The sequence below is a fragment of the Leptodactylus fuscus genome, chromosome 3 (genome assembly GCF_031893055.1).
Source record: "Leptodactylus fuscus isolate aLepFus1 chromosome 3, aLepFus1.hap2, whole genome shotgun sequence".
NCBI classification, from domain to species: domain Eukaryota; kingdom Metazoa; phylum Chordata; class Amphibia; order Anura; family Leptodactylidae; genus Leptodactylus; species Leptodactylus fuscus.
This window is the reverse complement of record NC_134267.1, coordinates 129,583,963-129,606,806: the sequence shown is the minus strand read 5'-3', so window position 1 is coordinate 129,606,806 and position 22,844 is coordinate 129,583,963. Positions and strand designations below refer to the sequence as shown.

Here is a 22,844-nt window from a genome sequence, read left to right as displayed (position 1 = left end):
GATCTTAGAGAAGCAATTGTTGTTACCCACAAATCTGGAAAGGGTTATAAGACCATTTCCAAATAATTTGAAGTCTCTCATTCTACAGAGAGAAAGATAATTCACAGATAGAACATATTCAAAGCAATTGACACAGTCTTCTCAGGAGGAACACAAAATCTACGTCAAAGACTCTAGAGGCCTCAGTTAGCATGTTAAATGTTCACATTGCAATAAGAAAAGACAACACAAGTACGTGTGGGAAAGTTACTAGTGTAGAGCCTTTTCTTTCTAAAAGAACATGGCAGCACAGCTTAAAGCATTCAGTTTGGAACGCGCTTCCATAACGGCGTGCGTTTCAGCTGAATAGCGCTGCTGCAGATAGTAGCGCGGCTTCTCAGCGGCTAAAGCCATCGAAAATATGTATTTTCTGATGGCTTTAGGCATACCTCCCAACTTTTGAAGATCAGAAGGAGGGACAAGATGTGCAGTCCAAGCAGCGCGCCATGGTGAATTTATCTCCGCCCACTTTTATGTTGACTCCGCCCATTCTCATTCATTTTTCATGTGCTCCCACACAGTATAATCCTCCTACAGTCACCCGTACATTATATGTCCCCCGCCATCTCTCCCTGTTTCATATAACCCCTTCATCTACCCACAGTTTCATGTCCCCCCCATCTCTTCCCTCAGTTTCATGTCCCCCATCTGTTCCCCAGTTTCATGTTCCCCCATCTCTGCCCAGAGTTTCATGTCCCTCCATCTCTGCCCCCAGTGTCATGCCGTCCCCCCCTTCATCTGACCACAGTTTCATGTCCCTCCATCTCTGCCCCCAGTGTCATGCCGTCTCCCCCTTCATCTGACCACAGTTTTATGTCCCTCCATCTCTGCCCCCAGTGTCATGCCGTTCCCACCCCTACATCTGTCCCAGTGTGATGCCGTCCCCCCCCCCCTTCATCTGCCCCCAGGTTCATGGGCCCCTTCATTATGTTCCACCTTAATGTTTAAAACAAAAAAAAAACCCACTTATACTCACCTTCCAACACTCCCCCGCCGCTCTCTCCACAGTCTCGCTCACTCATATAGTTGTACACATGCAGAAGCCGCAGCGCAGCGTTAAAGCAGGAGCCGGCTGTGACAGCTCCTGCTTTAATCGCTTGTGTGTTTAACTCATTGGCGTCCACCGGGCGCCGATCAGTTGAAACCAGGACATACCTCCCACCGACCAGGACGGTTGGGAGGTATGCTTTAGGTGACCCCTGTGTTTTGGTCGTTCAACCCCCGCCGGGGTCGCAACCCACAGGTTGAGAACCGCTGGCTTAAAGGGATTCTACAGTAAATTCATTACAAACCTTATCACAGTAACTTGTAGAAGTGATTCTGCAGTTTGTAAAAACTCTGGTTTTCAACTTTGAAGCCTTATTTTCATGGAAACCACAGTTTTATTGATATTCTCAAACTTTGCTACATTCACATTGTAAAAGTCACACTGTGTGTCTTCTACATGTACATCACATTGTACAATGTATTTAAACCTTAAAATTGGTGAAAGTACATGTATATTTCTGTGCCATAATTCCTCTGATTTGTGAAAATATAAGGGCTGTAAACATGTTTCATACTGTTACATATACCAGGGTTTTTTAAATAATCTTTTTCCTCATGATTATTTATAGGAAGAAAGTCATGTCTGTTTCTGAACAGAATGGAAAAATCTCAAAAAGTGATCGAAAGAGAAATCAGAAATTTCCTAATCAACCAGGGCAGGCTTATACAGATGAACATAAAGAAAGAAGAGAAAGTAGAAGACTGGGAAAGGGGAGATCACAGGACATTCCAGAAAAATCAGAGGAAACAACAAACATGGAAGAAGATAAGGAAAGGGCTGATGAAGATTATCAGTCACGGTATAGAAGTGACCCCAACTTAGCCAGGTACCCTGTAAAGCCACAGCCAGAGGAGCAACAGATGCGCATGCATGCCAAGGTTTCGAAGGCACGGCATGAAAGGAGACACAGTGATGCATCCCTTCCACATACAGAATTAGATGAACCAGAAGTTCCTGAGAACAAATTAGGGAAGAATTCTCAAGTGCAAGGGACTCAGGACAAAAGAACTGCTCTAGAAAGTCAGCAGTCTTATTCTATTGATAGGAATGGTGATGGGATAGTTTCTAAGCCAAACCAAGTGTCAAATCACAGCCCACCTAGTCCTAGACATAGCCCTGTGCCACCAGAACACATTGAGGCTAAAAACCATGATTCTTTCAAAAAACAGACTCGGTTAGACCCAAGCTCTGCTCTGTTAATGAGAAAGACTAACCGTGAGAAAATGGAGACAATGTCCAGAAACGATTCTCTTAGTTCAGATCAATCAGAATCTGTTAGGCCATCCCCACCAAAGCCCCACAGGTCTAAAAGAGGTGGAAAGAGAAGACAGATGTCAGTGAGTAGCTCAGAAGAAGAAGGAGCATCTACACCAGAATATACAAGTTGTGAGGATGTGGAAATTGAAAGCGAAAGTGTTAGTGAAAAAGGTAAGATGGCACTTTTTTTTTTTAAGGAAGTCTATCATCGGGGAGAAACATTTTAATCAGCAACACAGATACTGTAGGTCTGGCTCATTTGAATGTTGTTGAAACTTGTTACACATGCAGTTTGGAGAACTGATAGTGGCTCTGTTGCTTCAAAATGCTACTTCTCACACTGCTGTAATATACCCTCCATCCCCCCTCCTTTCTTTAAGTGGCAGGACCATTGAGCTATGCTGATTCTCATCTGTATTCTAGTGTTCGCATATTACAGCAGTGGAGCAACAGAGCTGCTCTCAGTGCTCCAGACTTCTCATTTGTATATTCTGAAATAAATGAATCTCTCAACAAAAGAGGCACAACTTTTCCTGGGGAAACAGGTGATACATTTAGGTGAGTCTGACTTATCTAACTGTTGGTTTAATATACTTCTCCCTGGTGACAGACTTCCTTTAAATTTTACTTGGTTTGTTCAACAGTAACACTATGATAGTAATACTGTGTGTGAGGTATATGCTGTGAGAGGGGAGAAGAAGTAGTACAGGGACAACAGTGATTCTTCACACAGAACCACCCTTTTGCTTGACACCAGGGTGAACAACCTACTTAGCACTTTACAGAGAGAAAACAAATTTACAATATTGACATGTAGGGAAGAAAAGGTCCAAAATACGTAGTTTACTCGCTGGGTTTCTATTTGCATTTTATTTAATAAACTTCTACAGGTGAAACTAACTAAGCCCTAGACCCCCCCCCCCTCTCTGCTTCCTGTCCCCACCCCATAATAAATACCTGTCTTACTGTACTGGAGATCACTTTCTTCTGTGCCACGTCTCCTCTTCTCTTGACTTCTGCCCTCACCTGTGCAATAGAGCCGGAGTGCCAGCACTTCGGCTCTATTGCACAGGCGCCGGTTTCCCTCAAGGAATTGATGCTTCATACCCAGAAGAAGAGGACATGAAAACAGAGAGGTAAGTATAATGGGGTTGGGGGGGGGGGTAGTATTGGTGACGTTCTATTTCTAGAAACTGAGCATCAATGGGAAATCAGAAAATGTGTCCCGGCCATCATGATAATTATACATTGTTTAAAGTAATTAAATTAGAAGTTAGGCAGGGTGAGAGGGTTTACTTATTGTTAAATATTCATATGATCCCAGACATCCCCTTTAACTTAAACTCTCTGAGCAACCTCTTTAAAGCATACCTGTCATTTCACTCAAATCTAAGAAAATACATGGGTTAGTTTCTTACATAATCATTTTTTGCTCATATTTCTGATTTTTGCCTTAAATTCCTCTCGAAATCCTCCATGGCCCCATGCACATGAACGATACATAACGAATATGTAATGGATGTTTCAAGAGCAATGGGAGTCCGTGGGTTCATAAGTTGGAGCTATCTATTCTCCCAAGGGTAACGAATATACTCTAAAACTTCACTTTTATTGATATACAAAATAAAAAAGTGCAACACATACACCACAAAGGGTTAAAAATACAGCGATCCTCTGACTCCTTCCCCTTCCCTTCCTCCCCCACCCCCTCATTTCTACTCTCAGGTTTTTGTGATGTGTATACATTTCCAGTCTATTTGACGGTATATGCATTGCTTCACGTTCATGTTTTTTAGGTTTTCAACTCTTGTGTTGTATTGTATTTTACAAAAATCCTTTTAATAAAAATTACAGTTTAAAAAAAATAAATAAATAAATACAGCGATCAGTTACCGGACCTTTGCTTGTGCGGCAACTTGCAGGACCAGGGGTAAGGGAAGGGTGTACAATTTCTACTCAACCCTATCAGTTTACTGCCCTAATCTCCCTGGTTATTCACAAAGGAGTTGTGGATAAACACCCAGCCGTACAATAGATCTCATCTGGCATTGATAAAATGTATTAGGGCAATAGTGAGACTCCCCCTCTGAGGCTACTGGCCTAACGCCACGCCAACAAAGGCAGGGGAAACGCCAATTGCTCCTACTTGCCAGTAGAACAACCGCAAAGTGTATACCATCAATCTCCACTAGATGTTCCTATGCGTTTCATCAACGAGGAGAATCCTCAGGGGCTCACAATATTTTTGCAGTAAAAACTGCAGTTTGAAAAAGCAGTCAAGCTGCTACAGTCATCTCAGAGGATAGCAGTAAGGCGTCTGACCGCCGGCAGGACTACTATCCTCTGAGATGACTGTAGCAGCTTGACTGCTTTTTGAAAGACTGCCAGAAAACTGACACTGACATTAAAAACTGAAAGTGCACACCTAAACACTAAATAAGAGCATAGTTGTATAGTTCTATCAAATTCAACCAAGGGATGGAATGGAAAGGGATGGTTAAATTGACGAGAGAAGGACATAATCATTCTATACATATCCATATACCTTCTTGGCTGTAAGAAGGCATCTATGACGTTTTAAAGCTGTTCGCTGTTGCTGCTGTGACCAGCTCCTGGGGTAGGCTATTCCACAGATTCACAGTTCTCACAGTGATGAAGCCTTGTACCTCTGAAGAATTAAACCTTTCATTCTCCATACTAAAGAAGTGCCCGTATACTTCCCTATTTATTATTTAATCACAAAAGCTCATGCCCTAAAATAACATAAGACAGAACACAGAACAGGTAGCGATCAATGACCCATAAACATGCCAACATATGAATCATAGGATCACTGTAAAAAAAGAAACTTGAGTAGTTTGAAGCTAACAGCAATAGGGCATAACCTAATGCATCTAAAGGGGCAAAAGTTATTTTTAACTAATCACATCCTTGCATAGTCTTAAGGGCTCATTCACACAGGGCAAGAGGGGGCGGATTTTGATGCCCGAATCCACCTCAAAATCCGCCCCCTCACAATAGAGGTCTATGTAGACCGCTAGCGTCCTTTTTACCGTGAGCGGCTTGTTTCCGCTTATGGGAAAAAAGAAGTGAGCTGCCCTTTCTTCAAGTGGATTCCACGGCTGATTCAGCCGCGGCATTCGCCTCACAACAGCACCTTCCGGACTAGGCCCATTCATTTGGGCATACTTCGGAGTCGGAAGCCGCAACTGTTGGAAGCCGCGACAGTCGCCATCACCAACACCGTGTGAACTAGCCCTTAGGCTATTTCACACCTACTTTTTGTATGTAAATTGCCTCAGTAGTGTTGGAATAAGTCAGTTTTTATTGATATAATAATTAGGCTCCAGCGTGCACAGGAAGTGGTCAGCCAGTTCTTCTCTATATGCTGTGTGCTATTTATGAGAGCAGGGAGGAGGAGTCAGCAGCAGCGTGTGCTGTATATACAGAAGACAGTGCACGAAGAGACTTCCGGGGTGCACGGAGAAGCTAATTAGCATATGAATAAAAATGGACTTATTCAAAATCTACTGAGGCAATTTACATACAAAAGGTAGGTGTGGAATAGCCTTTCTAAAGCCTCTATATGGATGTGATTAGTTAAAAATGGCTTTTTCCAATGATAGAGCCCCTTTAAATAAGCTAGAAAAAGCCCAGTTTAGGATTGTACAATCAGCCCAAGTGTCCAGGAAATGATCAGTACCAAACCAGTTGGCACATACTTTGGCAAGAACCGTAAAGACCACCGCCTCAACTCTTAATGCACATTTTGCCATCACCTTTCTCAAGGGGGTATTTGGTGAAATTTGGTGTGACCCAAAAGTGGATCTTATTTTTAGATTCAATCCTGCTTTCGACCTTTCAAAATCTGCAATATGTGAATCTGGAATCTCCAAGCTTGATACGGTTTACCATATTTGTGCAATGCTATAAACTTTTCCTTTGCTTTTTTTTCATGAGAAGCATTTCCCAGTTGAACGCTAGAGGTCACTCATACACAACCATTTGTCAGCCTTTCCCTCCTGCTGAGGTGAAAATGAGCTACAGGGACAAGATCTACACTGAAACAAGCATGACCAACACAGCGACACCTAACGGCTTATTCAGACATCCATGTTTTTTTTATACATTAAAAATGGATGTTTTAGGTTTTTGTGCAACTTTGTTTGTAGTCTGAAGTAAACTCAAAAAGCCGACTACAACAGATGAGACCTGTCTATGAATTAGACAGAAATAGTGAGTGTATATTGCAATATTGTCAATTGGCCCACTAACTATAATGTGGCAGAGTTCAGTCCATGTGTTAAATGTTCTAGAATCAGATAGCTCAGGACCATTAACAGTCAATAACCTACCGCCATCTACTTGCACTATTTTAGCAGGGTCTGTAAAGCTTGGTAGTTCACTTGCTTTTTTTTTTTTTTGTGTGTGTGTGTGTGTTTTGAATCACAGCATTTTAACCAGGTTATTTAAATAATGATACATAGGGCTTTTTATGTCATTTTTATTTAGGTTGAGGCCCCATGTTTGAAAGTGTTTTTTTGTTGTTGGAGATTTTTTTTTTAATATTTTTTTTTATCCAAAGCAAGGAGCGTATTTAGCCAAAGGAAGCATAGGTTTCTATGTTTGACATTCCTTTTCAAGCCACTCTTGACTTTGGCTCAATGAGAAGCAAATAGAGCAGCTTTTTTGCAATGCAACGTGAGACTTCAGACGTACTGACATAAGCCATTCTCTTGACTGATGCAAGATGCACCAAAATTATTAAGAAACTCTAGCCTCTTAATAACTCTGGCGCACCTTGGGAGATCCTCTGTGCCAAGACTGAAATCTGCGTCAGTCAAAGACTAGTTTAGATGTTACATATAACTCTTGCCACTTTTCTGGCAATAGAAAATTAGTTATAGTAAATTTGATGTGTGAAGGCATCTTTTCTCCAAAGTTGCGCTCCATGTACACCTTTCTACAGTGTAAAAATGTTGAAGATGCAATAGTAAATTGCTTTATTGAATTTTAGTTGCTTTTCTTGCTGCCGATTTTTCTGTCATTTTGAGCCAAAGCTAGAGGAGTGGGATATATAAAGGAAGCCCTTAGACGTCTCCTTCCTGCTCAGATTTATTGGTGCTCTGTGCTACTTTTGTTGCAAAATTCAGATTTGTAAGGGCTCGTTCACATCTGCGTTGTAGGGTCCTTATTGCAGGTTTCCGTTTCCTGCATAAAACAGATGCAGGAGACGGAAGCCTGCAGGAGACTTTCTCACCCATTCATTTGAATGGGTGAGAAAGCTGTCCGGCCGTGCGTGGCAGTGAGCGTTTTGCGCTCTCCGCCGCGAAACCGGGTTTTATAATCCGGACACAGAGTCGGACATGCACTACTCTGTGTCCGGATAAAAAAATCCGGTTTCGCGGCGGAGAGCCTAAAACGCTCACCGCCGCGCACGGCCGGACCCGGTCTATGGTTTCCGTCTTCTGCCATGCAGAAGACGGAAACCATAGTACGGAGACCCTGAACGCAGGTGTGAACCCAGCGTTACTCTTTAAAGGCATCCTATTATTCAGGTGGAATTTTTTGTGACTAACACGTTGGAATATCCTTAAGAAAGGCTATTCGTCTCCTACCTTTAGATGTCCTCTACGCGCCGCCGTTCCGTACAAATCCCGGTTTTCGCCGGTATGCAAATGAGTTCTCTCACAGCACTGGTGCGAGCCCCAGCGCTCAAACAGCACTGGTGGTGTCCCCAATGCTGTGAGAGAACCTCCAGCGACGCCTCCGTCTTCTTCAGGAATGTCCTCTTCCTGTGTCTTCTTCCGGCGCAGGTGGTGAAACTTGTACGCCTCCGGCAGAGCCTACTGCTCATGCCCACGGCCACAAGAAAAATGGCCGCTTACACAGTAAGTAAGCGGACATTGTCTTGTGGCCTGTGGGCATGCGCATTCGGCTCTACCCAGGTTCGAGGCCTACAAGTTTCACCGCCTACGCTGGAAGAAGATGGAGGCGTCGCTGGAGAGTTCTCTCGCAGCATTGGGGACGCCCTCAGTGCTGTTTGTTGCTGAGGCCTGCCCCCAGTGCTGTGAGAGAACTCATTTCCATACCAGTGAAAACCGGGATTTCTGAGGCGCGGAGAAGACATCTAAAGGTAGGAGACGAATAGCCTTTCTTAAGGCTATTCCAACGTGTTATTAACAAAAAATTTCATCTGAATGATAGGATCCCTTTAAGGCTAAAGACCTACGTATAGAAACGCATTGCATTTTTTCCCCGCAACGCTTTTCAAGGAAAGTCTTCTACAATTATACCTATAGGGGAACCGCCAGCATTTCTGTAGGTATAATTGAAATGCTGCGATTTCCATAAAAGCGACGGTTTTTGAAATCACAGCATTTCCGCTGCGGGTATTTTTCTGAAATATGTGGAGCATATAATTCCACTATGCACTATAATTCCATCCATTTTACAGAGACTGTAAAATGATGCAGCTAAACCACGGCGTTTATGCCACGTGGAGCCCGGCCTAAATTCCATTTGTGACAAAAGTTGTCAAAGGTGGAATATTTATACCAACCTCGCCACTTTACCAAAAGTGGGTGTAACAAGGGAATGTTGTGAGTGGGGCATTGGGGCCACCAGAATTATTATCATTTATGCAAAATGTCTTAAATTTCCCCCAATAGGTGTCTCCAGCCTTAGCCTACATCAACACGAACGTCATTAATGGCTGTGTGATGGCTGTTTTTATTAACAGCCATCATCAGTCACAATAATTTCAATGTCTGTGTATGAGGGCTATTCAATGTGACAATCTGGAGAGTGGTCATGGCTTAAGGTAAGATAATGTGAGTTAAAACTGCCGCAAAGCTCGATCCCAAAGTACAGTATGTCAGTTAATATACTGTAGATACATGGCAATATATATGATCTAATGCAATTGCCAAAGAGGATAACAGGAAACTTACCCTCTACGAGACACATGCACAATCGTGCAGACGCACTTCAGACTTATTGAGACAAATCCCATCCACACATTGCATAAAAATATGTGATTTCCACTACTTTCTTCTTCTCGCCCTACGACCTGTAGTGACCCTTTTCCCTCAAACCTTCATCAGTCTCTGTCGCCTGTGGTCACGACTTACCATACTAAAATATTTAACTTCTCTTTCTGGTGGAATTTTTCCATCATCTTCAAACATGCTGTCATAACCCCACTATTGAAGAAATCCTACCTTGACCCGTCCTGTGCTGCTAAGTATCGACCTGTCTCTAACCTCCCCTTTATCTCTAAAATTTTCCAGTGATTTCCTGATGGCTAAATCTAACGGGGACTATTCTCTTGTTATTCTTCTGGATCTCTCAGCAGCATTTGACACTTTTGACCATCAACTCCTCCTCACTTTGCTTTGCTCAGATGGCTTCACAGACACTGCGCTCTCCTGGTTCTTATCTTACAGACCGCACTTTCAGTGTATCATTTCCGGGCTTGGTCTCCCCCTCTATCCTAGGCACCCTGCTTTCCTCTCTCTACACAGCCCCCATTTGACAAACCATCATCAGATTTGGCTTTTGGTACCATCCTTATGCTGATAACACCCAATTATATATGTTATCCCGTGACATCACCCCTGCAGTAATACAAAACACCAGTAAGTGTCTCTCTGCTGTCTCAAATATCATGTCTTCGGTCTATCTGAAATTGATCTTTCAAAGAATGATCTACCACTGTTTCCACGATCGAATAGATCTGTCCCTGATATTACCTTTGTAGTTGCCGGCCTTACTATAATGCTCCGTCGGGGTTATGTTTGACTCAGACCTTTCCTTCACCCCCATATCCAATCACTCGCACTCTCATGTCATCTCCACCTCAAAAACATCTCCAGAATCCACCCTTTCCTTAAAGAGGACCTTTCACCACTTTTGGGCACATGCAGTGTTATATACTGCTGGAAAGCTGACAGTGCGCTGAATTCAGCGCACTGTCGGCTTTCCCGATCTGTGCCCGGTGTACAGAGCTTACGGTGCCGGTACCGTAGTGCTCTATGGTCAGAAGGGCATTTCTGACCATTAGCCAGGAACGTCCTTCTGCCTCGCGGCGCCAATCACGCTGTGCTGTGGAGCGGGGAGGAACTCCCCCCTCCCGCTCCTGATAATGCTCGTCTATGGACGAGCTGTGTGAGCAGAGGGAGGGGGCGTTCCTCCCGGCTCCACAGCACAGCGTGATTGGCGCCGCGAGGCAGAAGGACGTCTCTGGCTAATGGTCAGAAACGCCCTTCTGACCATAGAGCACTACGGTACCGGCACCGTAAGCTCTTTACACCGGGCACAGATCGGGAAAGCCGACAGTGCGCTGAATTCAGCATACTGTCAGCTTTCCAGCAGTATATAACACTGCATGTGCCCAAAAGTGGTGAAAGGTCCTCTTTAACACAGACATATTAAAAGACATTTATTGTCGCCCTGATTCACTCTCGACTTGACTACTGAAACTCTGTTCTAATTGGTCTTCCCCTTACTAAACTCTCCTCTCTGTGTCAGTCACTACATTGGCTAGCTATTCAATACAGAATACAATATAAACTTATCATCCTCATCCACAAGGCTCTCCATCATGCTGCACCTCCATGCATTTCCTCCCTCATCTCTGTCTATCGCCTTTCCGTACTCTCCATTCACTCAATGACCTAAGATTAACATCCTCAATTATCAGAACCTCCCACTCCCGTCTTCAGGACTTCTCCCAAGTTGCACAACTTCTCTGGAATGCTCTACCCCAGGTAGTCATATTAACACTCTATCTCTACAGCTTCAAGCGCAAACTAAAGACACATCTTTTCAGACAGGCCTGTCACAATTCCTAATGTAAACCCTTGCGAAGTTAGCATCTCTAAAACGAACCCTCCTCTGTTCACACTGCTACATTATCCTACAGGATATGATGCCATTTCAGACTGTAACTTTATATGTACAGGCACTATCTGCACGTTAAAGGACACAACCAGTGATGGCTCATACAGCTTTATTATGTGTAATGAAAGTAAACTCTATCGCAAAAATGTTTGGACCATTGTATAAGCAATGCTAGCTCCGATGTTGCCTCAGCTACCTCTTGTGTCACCCCTTCCCCCCTGTTCTACCTCATAGATTGTAAGCTTTTGCTAGCAGGGCCCAGTCCCATTTTGTGAACTGACTATTTCTTTGTAATGTATCTTTTTGTCAGTACTTTAACCCTACAACATAGCTCCTAACCGTCCCAGGTCCTGCGGACGGCTTACCGCTTGTTCCACTTTGCCCCTGAAGTGTTTTGCTTGTTAACAAACCTTTCCCTGATCACCACCCACTCTTATCCCAGTTAAAAGGTGAATACTGTACTCAGAAGGACTTGTCTGAAATCAGAGGGTCATGTGACTAGGTAGGTGTGTCTTTGTTTGCAAGAAGAAAAGCTGCATCCCATGGAAATGGAGGAAGATAGTGTAAGGTACTGGGGGGGAGGGGATGTATGTTGCAGGGTAAACTGTGTGGGGGAGAGATGTGTGGTGCAGGGTGTACTGTGTGAGGAGAGAAGTGGGGTGCAGGGTGTACTGTGTGGGAGGGGGAGATGTAGGGTGCAGGGTTTACTGTGTAGGGGGGAGATGTGGCATGCTTGGGTGTACTGTGTGGGGGGAAGAGATGTGGGGTGTTGTGCGGAGGGGGAGATGTGAGGTACAGGGTGTACTGTGTGGGGTGAAGATGTGGGGTGCATAGGTGTACTGTGGGGGAGGGAGATGTGGGGTGCAGGGTGTACCCAAACAGAAATGGATGGGAATGGGCGGAGTCAATGTAGAAGTGGGTGGAGCTAAATTTACCATGGTCCACCCACATTTTGTCCCTCTTTCTGTCCTTTAAAATTTGGGAGGTATGTCTACAATTTTTATTTTTTTTTTGCAGATTTTGAGCCCCATATAGGGATCACAATGTACATTTTTTCCCTATCAGTATGTCTTTGTAGAATGGGAGGAAATCCATGCAAACACGGAGAGAACATACAAACTCCTTGCAGATGTTGTTCCTGGTGGGATTGCAACCCAGGATTCCAGCACTGCAAAGCTAACCACTGAGCCACTGTGTGGCCCCCAGTATGGCCACACAGCACTACGATTTGTAAAGTCCTGTGGAATATGTTGGTGCTATGTAAATAAAATATATTATTAGTATTATTATTATTATAATTATACCTACGTAAACTCTGATGGTTTCCCTGTAGGTATAATGGAAGTAGAAAGTCTGAAGAGAAAAACTCTGCGGACTTTGTGTGGATTTTATACACCTGTGGCAGTGGGTCTGAATTCAATGATTAAGTGCTGTAGCCCAATACGTTTCTCTACATAGTATATGAAGTATGGAGCTTATGAGGTTGTATGTATGTTTCATATTGCAATACTTAGCTGAATTCCAGTGGGATCTATAGTATTAGAAGCTATTTCAAGGGAACCTGTCATTTGCAAAATGGTATTCAGAAGGAACTACCGTATTTTTCGGACTATAAGACGCACTTTTTTTCCCCAAAATTTGGGGGGAAAAGAAGGGTGCGTCTTATAGGCCGAATGTGGCGCCTGGCATCCGCTGTAATAGAGAGGCGGAAGCCGGCAAGTGACAGACGCCATTACAGGTGCCGGGGCCTGAGACATCGCTGCCCTGCCCTGCATGAAGCCAGCAGCGGGAGGAGTGATGCTATTCCGCTCCTCCGTCCCCCCGCCGCTGGCTTCATGCAGGGCAGGCAGCGATGTCTCAGGCCCCGGCGTCTATCCCTCCCCGGCATCCGCCTCTCTAGTACAGCGGATGCCGGGTCAGTATCGGTGGCCTCTTCTCCCCCGGGGCCGGTCCCCACCGGCTCCGTACCTGTAAAGTTGCAGGCCGGCTCCTGCGCGGCGGTATCGCAGGAGCCGACCTGTTCGGGTGACAGCCGGGAGCCTAATGAGGCTCCCAGGCCTGTCACAGCTGTATTAGTATTGCGGCTGGTCTCTATGACCAGCCGTAATACTAATAGACAGAATGTCCCATAGACGGCAATACAGTTGTATTGCCGTCTATGGGACTTGCGATCAAGTGACCGCAGGCTCAAGCCCCGGGGGGGGGGGGGGGGAATAAAATAGTAAAAAAAAAAAAAAAAAAAAGCTTTAAAAATATATAATAAAAATATGAAATAAATAAAAGTTCTAAATCACCTCCTGTCCCTAGAATATATATATAAAAGTAGAAAATCATATATCATAAACCACCGTTTTTTTTTTTCAATAAAAGGTGATCTAAGCAATAGATATTCCCCAAAATGGTATAACTAAAAAGTACTTCTGGCCCCGCAAAAAAAAAACACTCTGTGCATCCCCGTACAGCTGCAGGGTCACCTGTCAATGTGGCCTTGCAGCTGTTGCAAAACTACAACTCCCATATATTAAATATTTTACCAGTTTTTGCTTCAAAATTTTTTTTCCCTATTTTTCCTCCTCTAAAACCTAGGTGCGTCTTATAGTCCGAAAAATACGGTAAGTGGATTTCCATTAAAATTTCTGCTCTTTCTTTGCAATGTGGTCCTATGATTGACAGCTATCTTTATATGCACCGTCATGGAGGGGAGACTGTCTATCACTAATAGGACTGCCTCCTTCACTTCTCAACATAAAAAGAGCAGAAATTTCAATGGATAAATGAAAGGTTATACTGAATGTCTTCACACAAAATTATATATCAATCTGTTCAGCTCGACCTGCTACATAACATGCTGCCTGCAGATTAAACAGCATTTTTCATTTGACAGTTTCCCTTTAAATAGTTTATCTTGGTTCTGGAGATAAAACATGCATTGTTGTTCTACAGTCATGTCATTGCAAAGGGCAAGCTCTAAATTTATGTCTCTTTACTCCCTGCCTACTTTACTTTATTGCTTGGGCTGCAAAGTGTCTGTATCTTGTCACCATATACAGCTGTCAGCACTGTACACATCTTTTGAACTGCTGTGTGTCCTGTATGAAACATTGAAAATAAGTATGTCTTGTTACTTGGTATGCACAGTTATTTTTCTTGTATTATATTATACTAGCCTCTGCTCTCGACTTCATCTGCGTGTTGTTGGCGTCGAAAATCCTCCAATATTCAGCAAATTGCTGCCATCGATGGTTTGCCTGCTCCAGCGTTTCAGCATCTCTTAAGCTGTAGTGCTGCTGAACTTGTTCCTCACACCGTGCCTGTAATTGTTATGGCATCTCAACAGCTCGCTGGGATGCCATATAATTAGCGTGTTGTTGGCATTAATGATCTGCCTGCTTCGGTATTTCAGCAGTTCTTAAGCTGGCCTGCCGCTGAACTCATTCCTCGCGCTGTGCCCATGATTGTTCTGGCATCTCAGCAGCTCGCTGGGACGCCATATAATGAGCGTGTTGTTGGCGTCGATTATCTGCATGCTTCAGCATTTCGGCAGCTCTTAAAGGAGTATTCCCATGCCACATACTCACCAGTCTTCACTGCTGTAAAATCTTTTTTCTTCCTGGCTTCTTGCATCATTTGGTAGGTGGGGTTTCATGCAACGCCCCCAAATTAGCATGTAGCTCCGCCCACCGCATAGCGTGATCCTATGGGGTGGCCGAAGGGCCTGTGATGTCATCAAAGGTCCTCAAACAACACTATATGCACAATACTGCCTGTCTCTGCCATAATGAACACAATTGAATTAGCTAACCTGATACATGGGAGAACAGAACACGAGTTCAGAAATGAAAGCAGCTCCTCTCCCCTATCTGAGAGCAGCAAGCTAGGGCACGTTGTGTAGACACAGTAATAGCTAGAAACACAAGCTCTCTCCCGTGCACTTAGCCCCTCCTCCCTCCCCCCTGAGAGCAGCAGATGCATCACTTGACTTTTGACCAGATAAGTAAAGGGATGTGTCAACAATGAATTGAATAAAGTAAGATAGTGGACAAACAAAGCAGTTTTGCTGAAGCAATGTATTTAGGAAAAGTCTTACATCCACAAGCAGTATAGATAGGATCCTTGTGATGGGACAACCCCTTTAAGCTGTCCTGCTGCTGAACTTGTTCCTCACGCCGTGCCGTGATTATTCCGGCATCTCAGCAGCTTGCTAGGATGCCATATAATGAGCTTGTTGTTGGTGTCGATGATCCGCCTGCTCTGGTGTTTCGGCAGCTGTCAAGCTGACCTGCCATTGAACTTCTTCCTCGTGCTGTGCCCGTGATTGTTCCGGCATCTCAGCAACTCTCTGTGACGCCATGTAATGAGTGGGTTGTTGGCGCCGATGATCAACCTCAGCTCCGCTTGAGGAGAACTCTGTGACTTCTGGCTTCCTTCATAGCTCTCATTGTTTTCGATTATTGCAACAAATTAGATTTTCTTTTTCCCGACATGTTAAAAAGTAGCAAACTGGCAATTTGGATTAAAGGTGTTTTCCCATCCAGTGCGTCAGCATGTTGCCTGGAGCTGATCAGATAATCAAATACTTGTACACAATCCAGCGAGGGTTAGCATGTCTTTACATAGAGAGATAACAGATCTGGCTGAGATAAGCTGCTGCAAGAGCAGTGTAATATAGTCTGTGAACATAAATTCATAACAGTCGTGAAGCCATCTTGGATAAAAAGTAGCCTATGTTTTAATCGAGGTTACAAACTATGTATGTGCCAAATTTCATTCAAATCCGTTCAGCCGTTTTTGAGTGATTGAGGAACAAACACACAAACATCCAAATATACAAACACACAAACTATCACATTTTATTAGTAAGATCACAATATGTTTTCTACACACGATTAACCCTTTTAAGGAATTAAAATAGAGTAATATGCTTCCCTTCCACCAAGGCTCACTGTTTTTAGTTACTGTACTGTATCTGACCCCAGAACTGACAGCAGGTACAGTATAACTACATCCAGGTACATAGTGTATCACCACCTCAGCATACCTCCCAACTTTCAAAGAACAGAAAGAGGGACAAAACGTGCAGTGTGCTATGTGTGCTGTGCCAAAATTAGCTCCACCCACTGCTAGGTTAACTCCGCCCATTCTCATCCATTTTTCCATGTGCCCCCACACAGTATAATACTCCTACAGTCACCTGTACATTAAATGCCCCTGAATTATATATGTTCCCTTCCAACAGTCCCAACAGTATTAAGTCCCTCTCCTGGTGCTCCAGTTTAAACTGGGGGAAATTAGAGGGGGGACATGAGACTGGGGCAGCTGGAGGGTCACATTAAACAGTGGGGTAGTTGAAGCGGGACAATAAATTAATTGCAGCTGGAACGGAACATTAAACTGGCGGGCTCTATCTCTTCCCCCTGTTTCATGTCTCCCCTTCATCTGCCCCAGTTTAATGCTTCCCTTCATCTGCCCCAATTTAATGTTCCCCCTCCATTTCTGCCCCAAGTTTCATGTCCCCCCTTCATATGCCACCAGTTTAATGTCCTCCTCCATCTCCCCCCCCTTTCATATTAGTTTCAAGTGCCACCTTCATCATGTTCCCTCTAAATTTGCCCTCAAAGTTTAACATAAAAAACACTGATACTCACCTGTCCTCGCTCCCCTGCTGCTTGTCTGCAGTCTGAGTCACAAAGTGTTCTTGGAGCTGTAGGCATGATGTAAGTGACATCATCACATCGTACCTACAGCTCCTGGGGGCAGAGCACATCTGTGAAGCAGGAGCTGTCTGCAGACAGCTCCTGCTTCATTCACCAGTGTTTTTATTCAACTCCGGCCACAGATGAGTTGAAACCGGGACATACCTCTCTCTGACTGGGATGGTGGGACACAACACGGAATCCGGGAATATCCGGCCAAATCTGGGACAGTTGAGAGGTATGCCTCAGTAATGTGAAATAACCTGGAATTAATCAGTGTGTCACTTACTTATTAGTGACACCTCCTGTGAGCCCAGACCTGACTGCAGTTATAACTACATCCAGGTACATAGATCGCTTGTTGACAATAACAGCCCTGAATATCATCCCATCTGATAGGGCCTTTTTTTTGTGTGGATAAGACGTTGGAATAGCCTTTAGAAAGGCTATTCGTCTCTTACCTTTAGACGTGGGCTCTGCTGCGCCGTTCCTTAGAGATGCTGGTTTTTACCGGTATGCAAATGAGTTCTCTCGCAGCGATGGGGGCGGGCCCCAGCACTCAAACAGCGATGGGGGCGTCCCCACCACTGCCAGAGAATTGTCTCCAGCGCCGCCTCCTTCGTCCGTAGCGTCAATGTCTTCAATGTCTTCTTCCGGCGCAGGCTTGTAACTTCTAGGCCTCGGGCCGTGGGCAGAGTAGACTGCGCAGGTGCACAGGTCACGGGAAAATGGCCGCTTGCATAGTATTGTCGCCGAGAGACACTTCTCTGGCAGCGGTGGGGACGCCTCCGTCACTGTTTGAGTGCTGAGGCCCGCCCCCATCGCTGTGGGAGAACTCATTTGCATACTGGTAAAAAACGGTATTTCTAAGGAACGGTGCAGCGGAGACCACGTCTAAAGGTAAGAGACGAATAGCTTTTCAAAAGGCTATTCCGACGTCTTATCCACAAAAAAAAGGTTTTAATGGTAGAATCCCTTTAAACTGTCTAATCCAACTTTATACCACCTTTTGTTTTAGTTAGCTTAATTTGAGCCAGAATTTTAATATCCAATTTTGGCATGTATTGGTACATGCAAGCCACACCCCTTTTCCTGAGAATCTACATGCATAGCAACTTCGAAAAATGAAGTCCAAACTAGATTTATGCCAGTGCCTAGTCCTTACCAAAGTACTAAATCTGGGTTTGTACACTATTTTGAGAGATTCTATTCAGGAGTTGAATAATTGACTACAGTAATAAGTAAATGTGATATTTTGTGTTAAATTGTTTGTTTCAGCCAAAACGTTGTAATGCGGCGTTCACACTAGCACCTTGACCTGTCTGCTGTGATTTCGCCTAAATTCCCGGAAAAGCTGCAAGGAACGGCTTGCCAGTGGTCAGTTTAAAAACAAACTCATTTTTAAAGCATGAAAATGAATATACAGTGATCCAAATGTCCCTCATTCTCCAAAGTGGTATACGTAAAAAGTCCTTTTTGTGCCATAAAAAGTTGTGACAGAATAAGGCAAATAAAATATATTTTGTTTTTTCATACTTTATGAAGACATTAAAGCATAGCTACATATACAGTATTTGCTATTGCTGTGATCTAGAGAATATAAGGAACATGTAAGTTTTAGTGAACGCTATAAAACGACACCCTAAAGCTTCGTTCACATCTGCTTCGGAGATCCTGTAAATGACATTTGTCAAAGATTCTGCCGAAAATCAGTGTAGAGAAAAGTCCTGCACAGGTCTATGGGGTCTGCGGGTATCCATCTCTCCATCATTCAGGTCCCAGGGCGGATACGAATGACAGAAAGCATGGCGCAAGTGTGAACCTAGCCTAAATTTGATATTTATACATGGAAGAAAGTTAGGATTCATTCACACGGAGTAAATGCGTGCTCATTTTGGTGTGTATTTTTACACATGTCAAAAAGGCGATGCGTTTTTTGACGTGTTTCTTTAGCGCAATGCGTTTTCTGGTGCGTTTTTTTACATGTATAAAATAACAGAAAACGCGTCAAAAAACACTTCCCGACAAAAAACGCATCAAAAAACGCCTTGCATATTTTTACACATGTAAAAATACACACCAAAATGAGCGTGTGTTTACTCTGTGTGAATGGACCCTTACAGTAATTGTTTCCCTGCTTAAAGAGGACCTTTCACTGTCTCCACCAATTCTAGTTTTTAGCATTTTTTAACCCCTTCCCACCGACGGCATTTTTTGATTTTCATTTTTGACTCCCCCTTTCCAAACCCCATAACTTTTTTATTTTTCTGCTTTCTGCTCTCAGATCCATATGAGGTCTTAATCTTGCGGGACAAATTTTTCTTCTTGATGCTACTATTAAAGGGGTTGGCCACTTTCAGACCAATATTAAGAGACAAAAGTTATTGTTTGTACAATAAAAAGTTATACAATTTTCCAATATAATTTCTGTATCAATTCCTCACAGTTTTCTAGATCTCTGCTTGCTGTCATTCATTCTGTTACTTCTAGTGGATAAAACTCTGACCATGGTCATGTGATTTACGGTCCATGGTCATGTGATGAGTACACAGGTGCACAGCTGATTACCAAGCAGATCTCTGATTATTGTGCTGTGACTATAACGCGCGGCACAATGCATTGCAATATAGTGGGGCTTCTATTGCAGACTACATAGAGTAGCCTGCAATACAACCAGTGAGTGACAGGCTGGGGAGACTGCACATGTTTAAACACCCAGCATCCGCCGTAATAGTACGGCGGATGTCAGGAAGGGGTTAAAGAGGACCTTTCACCATTTCCAACAAGTCCAGTTCTTTACATCAAGTAAATCTGAACCTAGCACAGTTAGAATTTTTCTGTAGTCCTCACCATTCCTGAACAATTAATGCTGTTAGTTTTGGTGCCTGATATACTATCTAGGCTCTGTACTGTCAGGTTGTGGTGTCAGGCATGAGCAGGCATAGCCTGCAATACAACCAGTGAGTGACAGGCCGGGGAGACTTCACATGTTTAAACACCCAGCATCCGCCGTAATAGTATGGCAGATGTCGGGAAGGGGTTAAAGAGGATCTTTCACCATTTCCAACAAGTCCAGTTCTTTACATCAAGTAAATCTGATCCTAGCACAGTTAGAATTTTTCTGTAGTCCTCACCATTCCTGTACAATCAATGCTGTTAGTTTTGGTGCCTGATATACTGTCTAGGCTCTGTACTGTCAGGTTGGTGGTGTCAGGCATGAGCAGGCATAGGGTGTGATTCAGAGCGCTTTCGCTAGGTTAACATCTTATTTAGGGATTCTGTACTGGGGATCCATTGGGGACCCCACAAATGGAAACTGAATCCACTTAAAAAAATGGTTACCTGCAGAAACCCGCAGATCCCATCGGCTATAATGGGGTCCATAGGGTTTCCTCACGGTTTTTACCCGTAAAGTTTGAAAAATCTCTTTGAATTTTTCAAGCGGAAAGGGGAACGGAATCCCTGTACAAAGTTCCAGCATTGGTGTGAACCCAGCCTCACACTGTTTCTGAATGGAGCTCTGAATCACACACCCCGGCTTAAAATATTATACAATAATTTTCATTATGCCCTTTATTTCCATTACTGCAAACTTCGTACTCTTTCTTAGAGAAAAATATTTCTCAAAAACAATAAGAGGATTGTTTCTACTCTCTAGAAAAAATGTAGTGCAATCTCTTCATAACACACATATTGTGTATTACTATGTCCATAATGTTATTTTACCCACATGCTGAATAGTGTAAAAATAAAATAAAATACCAGAATTCTTTTTGTATGTTGGCCAACAAAATAGTTTTATTAAAAGTGATAAAAAAAATGTAATGTTCACCACAATGGCATCAATAACAACGCCAGGTCTTCCCACAAAAAATAAGCCCTCTCATATTTCCATTTCAGTTAAAAGGGTTGTCCAGGATATAGGTTTTTATGGATAGGCTATGAATATCTGATTGGTGGGGGGTGGACAGGTGGCCCTTGCACTGATCAGATGTACAGAGTCGCTTTTGGTGCCTGTACTATTGTAACATCTCTGCCTGTTCGGGCTTCTGCGCCACCCTCTGCTCGCGTGCTGCGGCGTAGGAGGCGTGTGCAGTTTGATAATCTGCTTAAAGTTTTTAGTTGCACTGTGTGAACTCAGCTCTAGTTCTGTGATTGCATTTGCACCACACCCGTCTTCTGCCAATTTGCCTCTGTCCATTAAGTGGTTAATTTTGTCTTGCCTGTGATTGACAGCTTTCCTTCCTATCAGGTTCAGGGTGGGTTCTTCCTCCCCTATTTAGTCTTGGCTCACAGTCACACTGGTGCCGGTTATTGCCTCTCGGTTGCTGTTTTTTTCTTCCTGTTATTACTTGTACTCTAATCCTTGACCTCTGGCTTCCCTACTGACTTCTCTTTTTGGACTCCGATTTGGTACTGCATCGCTCTCTGTTACCGAACCCTGGCTAGCTGACCTCCCTTTGTTGTTGTTCGTCTTGTCTGCGTTTTGTGTTTCACGTATTCAGGGAGGGACTGTCCTCGTGGTTGTCGCCTATTACCTAGGATAGGGTCTGGCAATAGGAAGGGAAAGTGGGGGGCTTCAGCTTAGGGCTCACTGTCCCTTGTGCCCCTTCCTCCAGGGTTCACCAGCAGCTTCTGGGGAATTATCATCTGGCTATTCCCTAACAACTATACAAAGCACAAGGCTGAGAGTCAATGGGAGCCGACGTTAGGGGGGAGATCAAACTGGGCAATTTGCCCAGGGCCCCAGCACTTGCAGGGGCCCCCGGCGGTGGAATACTTTCCCTATTAATATAGGTAAAGTATATGTCGCAAGGACAGTATGTGTATCTGCAGCAGCGGCTAATACATAGCAGCCAGCGCAGAAGCTGAAGGTATAGATCGAGGAATCTCCACTCAGCGATCTCAGGAGGCTTCCCCCTCACCCCCCTTCCCTGGCTGCCCTCTGCCCACAAATGAGAGGGCTGAGGAGAGCCCAGGAGGCTTATTGCTATGCAGAAGATGGACCCTGCTGAGCGCCTGCCATTACATCCTGCACAGAAGAGAAGGAGAAGAGGAAGCTCCAGCAAAGTGAAAGTAAAAAACACACAGGTAGAAACTGGAGTTACTATTCCTATTAATGTCAGGCATTTGGAGGGATTCATTTAGTTTTAGTAACTCCATGTGCCTCATATTAATAGCAGTTAACCCCATCATGTCCCTCACATTAACCCCTGTGTGCCTAACTGCACCAATATCTCCATCATGGCGAATACTGGCAAAGCTGATTGCATTGAACTCAGTCAGCTTTCTAGCAGTATATTCCAGTAATAACGCACATCTCTGAGGACATGAAAGATTCTCTTTAAATACGCATCATCTGCATCAGTTTTCTCTTTGTCCAGGACCATTGTCCAACCTGCAGAGGTGCAGTGTATGTCATTGTAAGGTACAGGCACTCACAAGAAAGTAGTATATGGCTCCTAGGAACAACCTGCTTACAGCAGTGTACTATTACAGTGCAGATCAGGAAGAGGTTAATTGCTGGATGACATTATGAGGGGGTATCTGCAAATAAAAGGGAGCTGGTTGTGTTTTTCATAAGGGGAATGGATATGGAGGAAACTGATAGTTGTGAAGTGTTTGGTGCTGTGAGGGGAACATTGTACAATAAAAGCAGCTATTTTTAGGTTATGCTATGAGGTCAAAGGGAAATCTGACAGTAAGTGGCCGACATGACAGTATGTAGTCCTGGTATAGCGGTCAGCAAGTGACATGACAGTGTTTAGTTGTGGTATAGCGGTCAGTGGCTGCCGTAACAGTATTTAATCCTAGTATAGCAGTCAGCGGGTGACATGACAGTATGTAGTCCTGGTATAACGGTCAGTGGTTGACGTGACAGTATTTAGTCCTAGTATAGCAGT

The 22,844-nt window shown here is 43.9% G+C and overlaps 1 protein-coding gene across 11 annotated transcripts in view; it reads left to right on the top strand.

The window, feature by feature from the left end:
• Window positions 1-22,844, top strand: part of RIMS1 (regulating synaptic membrane exocytosis 1) — a 340,018-nt gene that overhangs the window by 106,520 nt on the left and 210,654 nt on the right. For all 11 annotated transcript variants that reach the window (XM_075268331.1, XM_075268330.1, XM_075268333.1 and 8 more), the window contains one exon: window positions 1,656-2,515. In XM_075268331.1, coding sequence (XP_075124432.1) covers window positions 1,656-2,515 — 860 coding nt within the window. The remainder of the gene's footprint in view (window positions 1-1,655; window positions 2,516-22,844) is intronic.